The sequence below is a fragment of the Gambusia affinis genome, linkage group LG16, assembly GCF_019740435.1.
Source record: "Gambusia affinis linkage group LG16, SWU_Gaff_1.0, whole genome shotgun sequence".
Taxonomy (NCBI): domain Eukaryota; kingdom Metazoa; phylum Chordata; class Actinopteri; order Cyprinodontiformes; family Poeciliidae; genus Gambusia; species Gambusia affinis.
The window spans coordinates 3,728,064-3,740,736 of NC_057883.1; the positions used below are offsets into that span (position 1 = coordinate 3,728,064).

The window sequence follows — 12,673 nt, forward strand, 5'->3', positions numbered from 1 at the left end:
GAAACACACCAAATTCCACAGCACATCTACATGTTGAGGTTGTCAAAGTCATAATGACCCCCTTCCCTTTTGTTCCTTTTTGGAGAAGCAGTGATTCCTTTGGACCTTGTTATCTATTTGTCAAAATGTTGACAATTAGTAGCAAAGCATGACATCCCCATTTCTTTTATACATCACACCTACACTAAAGAGTCAGCGTGTTATCTTGATAAGTTGTCGGCTAAAACCAACGGTAGTTATTGGTTTCAGCCGACAACTAAGCTAAAACCAATTGTCAGCTGCAAAAAGAGAGCAGCTTTTTGCCTCCCAGCAGGGAGCTGGGGGCGGGATCTTACCCATGTGACGTCATGCTGCAGCGTGTCTATGGGACGGCAGTGCAACAACACTCAAGGCACAGTATGAGTCCGTGGGTTCTGCACAGTTTCCCCTCTTCATCCCGTCGTCGATGTCCCGTCTTCAGCTCCAGAATGTTCATCAGTTCTCCATGTTTGGCAGTTCTTACTGATTCAAGCAGTGTGGTGAAAACGAACAAGATGGCAGACGGAAGCCGTCCACACCTCCAAAGGACTCTCCAGATTCCCACCGCTCAGATCCTAACATCAAACATTAATCGACTTGTTGCCAGGAAACGATTCTAAACATCTTCCTCAGACAGAAAGCCACGAAGAGCAGATTAAAAGAAATATGTCCTTGTCCTTGCTTTAGTGAGAAAAATGCATTTATTCCAGTTCTTCGAAATCATGCATCTAATTTATATAACTGCTATTTTTTAATAGAATGTTGACCTCTAAAGTCTCTTACATGTTTTCCTCTAGGATTATTCTTTATATTAGCTTAATCCACCCTCCCATAAACTCTGACAGTTTCCTTGACCCTGCTTAAAAGCGTTCTGTACATTGTGATGCTGCCACCACCATGTTTCACAGTGGGCATTGTGTGTTCTTATGATTTTCTGTAACCCCTCTTCCGTAAAGGCCAGATTTGTCTTCTTGTTGTCTTCCTGACTGTTTATGTGGCTCGCCGAGATTTAGTCAGTTTTTCTATTTATTTCCATTTTCGCATAAAGGGATGAATATTCAAATCTTGGTATATTATTTAATAACCTAGCTCCATCCTAACCCGTCTGCTGTGTTCCTTGGTCTTATTAAAAGCACATAAGCTGAACATTGTTTGAAAATGCACACTCACATTGAAAGTGCTGCTTCTCAGCTACACCTGCATGTTTAGCTTCCTCCTTCTTATATTTGAATTTAGTGGTGGGTTGGGTGGGAGTGTGGTTTGCTGTTTACTGGATGTCCACATCGCCTTAAAACTTCTTAAATTCATGTATCTAAAATTAAGTTCTTATTTAAAGTGACTTCAAATAAATGAACCACAAGTTTTAATTTTGTTGTGGCAGGACTATTAAATCTCATATATTCTATGGAGAGATATCTAGCCAGTTAGAAATATAAATTTTACACTCACCCATTATGGATGTAAAACAACAAAAAGCAGTTACTTAGCTAGCTAGAGTAAAGCTAGCTACACTTTTCTTACCCTTATTTAGGTAGGCTAACTAGTTTTTCACATCCATCATGGGTGAGTGTAAAATTTATTGCCAGGTGGTTGAATAATATTCATCTTAGCCATTGCTTCACTTCTGTTGCCAAATTATTTATTTGAAATTTTCTTTTGTACATTTCTCTCGCGATACAGGCCTTAAATTTCATTCATAATGGTTTTTAAAAGCTCTTAAACATCTTACATTTGTGTTGATGAAACTTCTAGAAGCTCTAGTTTAAATGGAGCTTCAACTCCGGCTGCAGAGTTTTGACACATATTTGTGTCAACATGTACATACATGACAGCTAAAAACACAGATTAATGAGTTCAAATCTTCCTCCTTCTGTTATGCTGTATTTTGTATATCTGGTGTTTTCCTGCTCCTTCATGCTTCCAGCCATGTCTGGGGACATCTCAGGGTCTAGACAGGAGTGTCTACGTATGAAATGCTGGTTGTTTGAGGTCTGGACCAATTCGGTATCATAAACAAATATTCATTCCTTTTCTTGACAACTCACATGCAACACAAATGTCATTTTCTTTGCGATGGTTAAAGTGTCAACAAGCGTTTTAATTCAATGAGAAATTTTAACTTGATCCACAGAGACTCCACACTTTCAGCAAATTACTTTCATTTTTTGAATCCAAAACAACAGGAAAGCCTAAACCTAAAGTCCAACAAATGAAGATGAGATACAAATGACAGATACAGTGTGGGAAAAATTGCACAGTTCTATTCTAATTTTTTCCTGATTTTTCTAAATGTATTTTCCAGAACTCTCAAGTTTTACAAAGCAAGTACATTTTTCAACCTCAAAAATTCTCTGGTTAAAATCTAAAGAAACCCTAAAAATAAACAAAAAGCCAAACAGGAAGTTGGAGTTGCTTAGAAGCAGTCTGATTGTTTTAGCTTTTGCCTGCACTGCTCCCTATGACTTTGGCATGTTTAAAGAAACTCTCGGTGGTGTGAATCAGGTGGTTTGCGTGGATGATCACTTTTCTAACACTGATCCCGTGTGTGCAATATTATTTCAAACGATGTGGCGAAGATGAGTTTTTATAAAGACTCGGTTACATGTGCACAAGGCCATAGATTGTGGGATAACCTGAGATTCCACATTTGTTAGCTCATATGCATGGATGACCACATTCTGCATTATGACCTGCTTATTTTTCTGTTGCCTGATTTGGCAGATTCCTGCACTTTGGAGTTTTACTTTGGTCCAGGTTGGACCGTGGACTTTGAGGAAAACTTTTCTAAAATTGATGATCATTGTCCTATCAATTGTTAGATTTAATGTCCTTAGCATTTGCTTAGTTCATTCATGAGATGGGCTGGCTCTTAAAGGTGGACACAGACCCTACAAAAATCTTTAAAGTTCTCTTTAAAACCTTTAGTAGTCAAGTTTCCCTCTAGTTTTTTTTTTTTTTTTTGTAGCCAATGTTTTTCTCAAGGCCATAATTGTATATTATCTTTATTCAGTGCAAGTAACTTTGAAAGTGAATAGTGAGTGATAATGTGCATGAGTTTGGTAACCACAAATCTTTTGCTGTTGTGTCCCCAGAGCAGCGGGAGGCGGAGCAAGAGGAGGACAGCGAGTGCCGAGAGGAGGGACAGGACCTACCGATTGCCTGCGGCGAAGACATCCACCTCTATGACAACCAGATCAGCCCTGGACCAGGTCAGTGCTGCAGAGGAGAGGCGACGGCTCCTAAAAACAGAGTTTTATCAAAATGGTAGAATTTAGCTGCTGTAGACGACTCTCTTGGCATCTTCATGTAGTATAAATCCAGATTAGTTGGGCTGTAGATGCTAATGCTAATGGCTACCCTGGAAGCGGTCAAGATGAAAGGCAGACTTCTGTGATTTTTAAACAACTCAGATCTTTAACTGTACAGATTAATGTTATATTGCTGTTGCTGACATGTTGGCATCAGTCAGTTAGTTTTATAGGATCTGATGGTGATTTCTACAGAAAATGGAATATAATTAGCACACTGAACACAGAACATGGAAAGCCTATCAGGTCCAGGTAACCATCTGGAAGAAGAGTAAAACAAAACATGTTAGTTGATTTAGTATAAATAAATTTTTACTGTGCTGTACTTCAGCTTTTTTAAAAAAAGCTAAATAATATGGAAAGGGTCTGCTCAGTGGCGCAGTTGGTAGAGCTGTGGCCTTGCAGCAAGAAGGTCCTGGGTTTGATATTTCTTATTTATAAATAAATTAGAAATATTCCATCTAATAAATAAATGAGCCCATAAAATTTAAAAATAAATCTAAAAAAAATTAGTTGGAGCTTATTTCAAGATATACCATTTTCAAGATTTATTTATGTATTTATTTCACTGTTTGTTTTATAGTAGAGTTTTCTTTTGTGACACTTTGTAAAGTTCATAGACTTTGGATTTACCTTTGTTTTTATTCCAGGGTAGTTTTAATTCAAATGAGGGGGCGGAGCTTTTTCTGTGGAGCAAATCGGCTTCGCAAAATCTAATCCTCCAACGTGGAGGGAGACGGAGAGAACACTGTGACTGACCAAATGAGCTCCCCGTCGAAAATATATTGATATCTACTATTGAATGAAGCAGCTGAAAATATGTTGAAAAAAAGAAAGAGATAAATTAGAGCCTCATTTTAGTTAAAGACGGATAATAATAGGGATAACACATTTGTCAGCTAAACACTGATTAATTATACGTCATTGTTTTCTGGCATATAAAAAAAGACTTGAAGTGAATTCAGGCCTGATGGGGGAGGAGCATCCTATGGGCATAATTTTAGCTTCCTTAAATGATTCTAGTTCTGTTGAGTTCAGAAGTCGATGCTCTGTTGAAATTCACATTCAAATCTGTAAAAACACACTTCATGGCTCCATCGAATGCGACTCGTCGTCCAGGTGCTAAAGAGGCAAAGCAGCCCACATCATCACTCTGCCACCACCATGTTTGCTGTTCCTTTTCTGAAATGCTGAGTTACAGGACACACAGCCTCCAAGAAGTTCAACTTTTTCTCCTCAGTCCACAGAGTTTTTGTCTTAAAGGTCTAGGTCGAAGGTCAAGTCCTTTTCTTTTTTCGTTTATGTTTGAATGATGAACAATGACCACAACTGACTCAGTTATTTTCTTCTCAGTTCAATTGAAAACCTATTTTATTAATCCCAAAACAGAATTAAACACGGAGGCCTGCAGGGCTTTGGATGATGTTGCGTGACCTTTAGTGACCTCCTGGATGAGTCATCAGCAGTTCTGGCCAGTGGGTCACTCCTGAGTCGGATCCTACTGGTTCACTCAAGTCCCAGAGCCTTGAAACGTTTCCAGTCTGATAGATGTCAGTGACTTTGTTTCTCATCTTGCCTTGTATATCTTCAGATTGGGAACATTTGTTACTTTTTTCAGATCTTTTATCATACTTCATGTTGTCAGAGCTGGACAGTTACAGAAACTTCATCAGTGAATTCTGCAGCACCGTTCTGATAGTTTGGGGTTTTTGGTTATAGTTTGCTTTTATTTTGTTGTGACTTTTTGCTTGTCTAATGAAGTTAGTTTTAGTTAGTTTTTAGTGTGTTTTCTGATTTTTAATAGTGATTATTAGTTAAATGTTTAGTTTCAGTTTAGTTTTTATTAGTTCTTGTAGCAGTTTTAGTTTTTTTCATGCTTTGCCTAATTTTTAGGTGAAGCATTCAAAAAGGTCAAAATACTTCATTGTGATTATGCATACATTGATTAGATAATGATTGCTCAACAGAGGATAACATTTTCAAATGGATTCAATTATTATTGAACTGACTCTGGTGTTTTCTCTCATTTCTCAGACTGTAAGGAGCATGGAGTATCATAGTTTGACGTAAACTGCCTATATGAAAATAAAAATCAATTTCACATCATTATGAACAGCTAATAAACAGATTCACAAACACAAAAACAAAGGAAACCACATCTATAATTTCAGTATGTTTTAGTTATTTCCCCATTAATTACAAATTTCACTTATTTCTGTTTTTATTGTTTCATTTGTTTTAGTGTCGCAGTAATGAGATTTCCAAAACATGTTGCAAATTGTGCTTCATTCATGACCTAACAGTGGACGATAATTTTGCTCATAAGCTTTTTATCTACATAAATGAAATTACTACTTTCAGTATTGGATTTTATTACATTACTTTTTAAATTTGAAAACATAAATCTGAAACATTTGTGACAACAACAACAAAAAGAAGTAAAACTACAGCGACGTAGTTTGACAGGACGGTTCTTCTGCCTTCATATTAGATCAAGTTATTTATTTCAGGTTGAATTGAACTCATTTTAATATAATACAGTAATGACAACTGTGCCTATAGACAGTTAGATTTGTGCAACATGCGTCTTTTGTGCAGCGGTTATCACACTTACCCCATGTGGAGCATTTAGATGTATTTGTTATGCTAGTTAGAGTTAGCATCAGTGGCAACATGAGACTAAATCTGTGCATTAAGCACATCTAATAAAAGCACACTGCAGGGAGGAATCCAGTGGTTGAAACCACATGCCTTTGTCGGCTTTGTGTAACCGTAATGAGTTGTTAGTTGTGAGGAAAACATCTCCACTGCAGGTGCAGGATGTTTGTCGTGCCCATCGCAGCCTGCTGGTAGATTTTCACAGCGTTATTCACCGACAGCGTGGCTGAATGCTGATTAGTGGGCTTTGTTTTGAGTCTCTGGATTTCCCCCTGCTGTTTGCATACCTTTATGTTTTTTCATATGCCAATCTATTTCATTATTCTGCATTAACAAATGAGTCCTGGAATGTGTTCCCTGTGGGTGTGTGTGTGTGTGTTTGAGGAGAACCTTTTCGTCACATCCTGATTAGTTAGAAAAGCAATACTGTTGAAAATGAAATACTTTAGTTAAGTGAGGACAAAAGTTTCATTTTAACTTTCTACCACCCTTCTTTCTGCTGGTGTTAAATTTAATTCAAATCTAATTTTTGCAAATCTGGTTTTCAGTACATTATTTTATACAAACATTTCAATAAATGATCAGTCCATATTAATAATCAACCACAAATATTATTGACTAATCACACACCAAAAGTGGTAAAAGGTCTGAAGCTAATGCTTATTTATTATTAATTAATTTATCAAATATTGGGACGATTCGCCAATTAATCAAATGAAGAAATTGGCAAATTTTGAATATTTTTAATTTAAGTTTTTATTATACAAAATTAGAAATGCATCAAAAGATGCTAATAAACACATAATTCAGTTCCTTTTTTTAAGTAAGAAAATAAACGTTACATTGCCTAATATAGAGTAACATGGCATATTTTCAGAGAGGGTTTGATCATTTGTAGTAAAATAAAATTATAACATCAACATGTGAAAAAAATCATCCCTTTCTGATTGATATCAATATGGTGAAGGACCGATCTCTTTTTTTTTAATTAACAGATTAATAACTGGATAGCTAAAGGTTATTAAGATATTTCTGTTTTTAAAACAAAATTTGAACTGAGAAAAGGTAAAACCAAATGTTTTTTGTCTATAATGTGTCTGACATGTCTAGGCTTAATTACTGCTCTAGCTTTTATTCTTTAAGTTAACTATTGATCAATTTCTAAATTACGTGACGATGATTCCAATAATCGATTCCTCTCTATTGATCTGTGTAAAGTGTAACTGTAAAGACACCGTACACTTTAGATGTGTATTTTATTTCAGTCATGGTTTACTTCCTGTTGTTTAATGAAACAAAGTCCAATTATAATTACATCTTTGGTTGGAACTGAAAAATTTTCTGTTTTACAGAAAATTTGAAGTTATTAATTAACATTAATTAATATAATTAACATTTCTCAAACAAAACTGTTACTGAATAAATGAAAATTATCTTAAAATTATTTTATTGTTCATTACGATAACTTCTGGGAAAATTTTATTGTCCAACAATCTTCGTTAGCGTGACATGTTTGTGCACGTTGTGTGTAGATTTCTCTCCAGGATGTATTCGGTGCCAGGCTGCAAGATGACAATAGTTCTGCCCTGCGCTGACGATAAAAGTTTCCACACACAATATCAGTTTGTGCTTATTTGGGGATTAATAACCACTGAAGAATACTGGCTTCCACTAAACGCCCCACAACACAACAAACAGTTTCTGTAACTCCAAAGCGACAACACTGGCACGGCTTCCTTTTGACGGGCTCTTTATTAAATGCCGTGAAAACTACAGAAATAAAAGACAAAACTTTAGACATAAATACATTTACAGACAGACAGATGACATGTGCTCTGACAAAGGTTACCTCGTGGCCGCCTGCCACTTCGGAGGTCTTTAACCGATTAACTCGTCTTTGTTCACTCTAAACCAAAATATTAAGTAATTAAAACACCGTAAAAACACCATAACCAATAAATTCACAAAACATTACAAACATAACTATAAAATACCTTGACTGCTAACGGAGACACGAGGCTGCTGCGTGTAGCTAGGTTCCAGGCTTCTGCTTCTTCTATGTTTATTCAAATCTCGCAGCCTCACGCATGTACACAAATCTCGCGATAACTTCCAACAAAATAATTCGAGTCGAAATAAAATACAATCATTTAACACAAATCTTAAAACATGAACCAAACAACTTAGAATACGTTATTCTAATTTTTAGAAATAAACATAAAATTTTCAAGAAATAAATTATTTTAGTGACACTTACAGTTTCAGAGAAAGTTCTGCTTAAGTGGAAATGGAGTGTTTATGAGAGCTGACAGGGTTTTGGAAATGACGAAGCATAAAACAGTCGGAACATTTCTGCTTATTGTCACCTTGTTCGAATGCAGCATTTGCTGCTGTGAACTGGACTGGGCTGCAGGGGCTCCTGACCTGCACCCAGCGGAGAATGTGAAGGCTGAGTTTGAAAGGGAAAGGTTGACAACAATGATCTCATATTGAGTTGCAAACAATGAAACATGATTTCTGTTTGTGTAGCCAGGAATGATTTTAAATTGAGTTGACGCAACATGAGTGAAATATCTAGGAAAAGTTGACGTTAATAGTCTTTTTAAAATGTTTTTGCAAGGTTTTCTGCTTAGGGGTTTTAGAGATTATTTTTCTTATTTTTACATCCCTTTATTGGTTTAGCTGTTAAACGTGTGCTACCTCTAATAATGTTTGCTCTCACAGCTCTAAGAATCCAGATGGTAGTTTTTAGTCGAGAGCAAAAGGAGTAAGTAGAAGCAAAGACTAAAGTTTTAAAAATGTTTTTAGCAAGTTTTATTTAGTTCTTGTGCAAAAGCACATTAAAGCTGCAGTATTTAGCTTTTATAAACAATATTTAAAAAATAATAATTGCTAAAACTGTCACTATGTTGTGGCAATATAACACGAAACGGACAATCTGTGGAACAGTCAAGCTGTTCTATCTGCTCCCTGTGGTCCGACTGCCATCTGCAGAAATACACCACTTACAGTAAGAAATAACCAATCAGAGCCAGGAGAAGGGTCTTAGCGCTGTCAATCATGCTCGTATATTTGCTGTTCATCGTTGCTTTCTGCTGTGCTACGGCTAGTTTCCCTCAGCAGAGCTTTTCGTGAAAGCTATTTGGCATAGCCACCGATGACAGCAGATGAGAACATTTTCTGTAATGGTAAGTTGTTTTCTCTGCCATTAGCACATTGAACAGCATATACACGACCTGCATATATGCTAGTATATACTACAAGACTAGTTTTCGGCCATATTAAAATGTACATTTAAAGGGGCAGTGTTATATTAAATCTATTGTTTTGAGCTTTGCATCATATTATAATATTATGTTCTCACCAAAAACATACATGGATTCTTGCTTTGATTCCTTAATGAAAGTTTGAGAAATTATTTAATGGCAACCGTTCAGCTGTACAAAACGCCTGAGTGGACCTAGCCCCGCCTTTGAGGACAAACCTCATCCTTGGAACAACAACTTTCAAATTTTCCCCACAACTTCTTCACCCAGCTCCTTCAGACTAGCCAGCTGTAATTAGCAAATACCCGGTGGAACTTAGCATCTGCTGAGCTCATTATAGGAGCTACTTCTCAGAGCAACACTGATAAAAATGGTGGTAAAGGGTTGATAGAGGAGCCATGTTTTGATGACTTCCTGAAGGCGGAGTTTCAGAAAGAGCAGAAGTTTCTTAAAAAGACAAACTTTAAGTCATATTTGATATGTAGGACTTTTATACCTGAAGGTAACATAGTTACTTGATTACGCTATAATTTGGCACGATGTTTCTGGAAAACACATGATTCTGCTCCTTTAATAGTCCTCATTGTGTAAACATTACAACATGATTATTTACACTTAACTAAATGTATAGCGTATAATCAGACCGGCTATAACATCTGAAATATTCCAATCCTTCTGTACCAGCCAGCTGCACAACACATCTTACACAACAGGAGCGTCCTATCAGCACTTCTTTGTCACCGCCCTGCGTCTCTGTGTAAAGATAATTACACGACACTCCACACTAAGATTACACAGCACCCGCGACCCAACAGTTTCAGTGCCACCTTGATCAAATAATAAACCGACCTGTGTCACATGTTAACACTTCTCCCTCTTTGATATCTGAACTCCCCACCCCCACAAAAACCCCCTCCCGGATTACTTTAAGCCACTCGGTACTTGGAGTCCTACAGAAACCATTAGACGGAGGTGATCATTTGGATGAGGTAATCTTATATGAATATATGAATATCTCCCTGCGGCTGCCGCCTGACGGCAATTAGAGCTTCACTCCCCCCTCTCCCCAACTGGAAGAGGATCAGCCTTGCCGTGTGCTTTCTTTTTCTTTTTTTCTTTTTGATTGTAAGGCTTTGATGAACAATCCCCTCAGCAAATGTCGGTAACTGCGTTATGTAATGGTGACGGAAGACTGTTTTATGAGAGTCGGCGGCCTAGTTAAGGCGACTTGAATTATGCTGAAAATCTCGTTCCCTCGCTTTGTCTCTGTATTGTTTTCCAACCATAAAAGGTTTTTTTTCTTTCTTTTTTTTTAACACTGGGAAAATCAAGCCGTTTGAACTTTATCTTTGGACTTGCCTCGACTCTGCAGAGATGTGCATTAGAGCCTTATCAATGGAGAAAGTCCAATCTCTGTTCAGTGAGAGCGTTTAGAAACGTGCCTCTTGACATTTTCATCCCCAGTAGAAAAAGGGGTCTCTCTCTCTCTCTCTTCTTTTCCTTTGCTGGCTCACTCGTTTGTTCTTGTACTTTATGATTTATTACTGGAATGACTAAATGTTAATTTTCAGAGAAATGCTCTTTAATGCAAATGCAGAAGGGGTTTTTATGACTAGATTTACATAAAACGTTAACTTGAGCCAAGAAAAAAATGGCTTAGAAAAACTCAGCTTATGTTGAGGAGTTTTAGGAACCCTGTGACTCAGGTCATCTCTTAAGTCTTCTTCATTATTTTCTCTGACATAAATCTCTGGATTTTAGGTCTGACTATGGCTCAGCGGGTAGAGTAGGTGTCCTTTAACCAGGAGATTGTGGGGATGATTCCTGCCCATGTGCCGCAAGGCAAGGCACTTAAATCCAGGTTGCCTGCCTTTGTGTATTTTCTGCATATTGGTGAATGTGTGTGTGTGTGTTTGAGAGTGCAATTTGACTCAAATGTGAAGTTCTTTGAGTGGGTAGGTATGACTAGAAAAGTCCTAGATAAATCCAATTCATTTCTTTGTTAGGGGATAAAATGAAAGTATTAGAAGTATAACTTCTTTTAACTTTTTCAATGATGGGAAGCTTACAAAAGGATGTAGTCCACCGTCTACGTTCTACAGGGATGAGACGCCCTGGACAGCTTACCAGTCTATCAAAGAGCAACACTAAAGCTACGTTCACATGGCACAACTAGATGCTCAATTCCAGTTGTATTGCTGAAATGACTAATTAAATACAACGGCAACGGATTTAAGATGTATATCCACTATGTTGCTTCTGGAAAATATGGAGAGATCAACACGCAAAGATTTGACCTGTAGGAGGAGGCCAGAGTCCCCTGTAGGTGAAAGTCAATTATCTTTCACTTGCAGATAATGACTATTGTTAATATTATATAGAACTCCCCGGGTTCTATATATATATCTATCTATAGATGTCTACAGATAGATATATTAACAATTAGGTGTACAAAAACACACAACAAACTGTACGCTGCTATTATTCGTCTAACCCACCGGCTGCTTTCAGTGGATTCAGAACAGAAAAGAAAGCCAGATGCTGCTAATTAAAGTGCTAGATTATCTGAACAGCAACTGGAGCTTGTTAACGCAAAGCCAAGCAGGAAAGACACAAGCAATGACTTTAAGGACACAAAGGTTGCTGCCCCTGCGTCTGTAAAGGGGAAAATATCCATTCCTAAACAATCTGAAGCGCTTTATTCTACTGGGAGAAAGAGTATTGACACGTGGAAAACATGAAAGACCATTATTGGTGGTGATTCCAACAACCACAAGACTTTTAGAATAAAGACTTGGTGGTAGATGAGCCAGGAGTGTAGGAACTCCTCTGCACACAAAAGTTTTTACCTGTCAAATGAGAGCAAACTTTGGCTGAAACTAGGTTAAGTATTGAATGAATTAATGCTGTATAAATAATGGTGGCCAGAATTCCTCCACAATTAAATAAGAGACTAAAGCTGTGCAGATAATGACTACTTTAAGGAAATATTGCTACAAGCTACTGAATCATAGGTTGCTCCTGATTTTTCACAGATGGCTTTTCCACTTCTGCTTCACCTTTGTTTAATAATGGCAATGTGGATTTTATTGTGTTCTTTTGTCCACTTGAGTGGATTTTTTTAATATAATATAAAACCTGGTAAAGATAATGTGGGACATGTATGGAGCTAAATTGGGGCCAGTTTCAAACTTTTATTTTTACCACTTTCAAAATAATTTTTCAGTCAGATCTTTTTATTTAGTTTCAAATCTTTTTTTTTTTTTTCAGTTTGAAAATAATGCTTCAGTTACAAACATTTTTCTATTTAACAGACTTTAAGGCCCCTATTTAGCTCCATACTGAGCCTAACAGGGAGCAGAGGTGTAGCTTTGGGTGGATGTTGGAGAAACAACGCTCTGAGTTGGATGTACTTTATATTGT

At 37.1% G+C, this 12,673-nt stretch overlaps 1 protein-coding gene and 1 long non-coding RNA gene across 6 annotated transcripts in view; one reads left to right on the forward strand and one right to left on the reverse strand.

Annotated features, from left to right (window-relative positions):
- The window catches only part of slc4a11 (solute carrier family 4 member 11), a 140,447-nt gene that overhangs the window by 60,399 nt on the left and 67,375 nt on the right, over window positions 1-12,673 (forward strand). For all 5 annotated transcript variants that reach the window (XM_044142792.1, XM_044142795.1, XM_044142794.1 and 2 more), the window contains one exon: window positions 3,111-3,227. In XM_044142792.1, the coding sequence (XP_043998727.1) occupies window positions 3,111-3,227 (117 nt within the window). The remainder of the gene's footprint in view (window positions 1-3,110; window positions 3,228-12,673) is intronic.
- On the reverse strand, window positions 7,705-8,204 carry LOC122846199. The gene is made up of 3 exons (XR_006373199.1): window positions 7,979-8,204; window positions 7,834-7,890; window positions 7,705-7,754 (listed from the first exon to the last, which is right to left on the reverse strand). It is a non-coding gene; the product is annotated as an uncharacterized LOC122846199 (long non-coding RNA).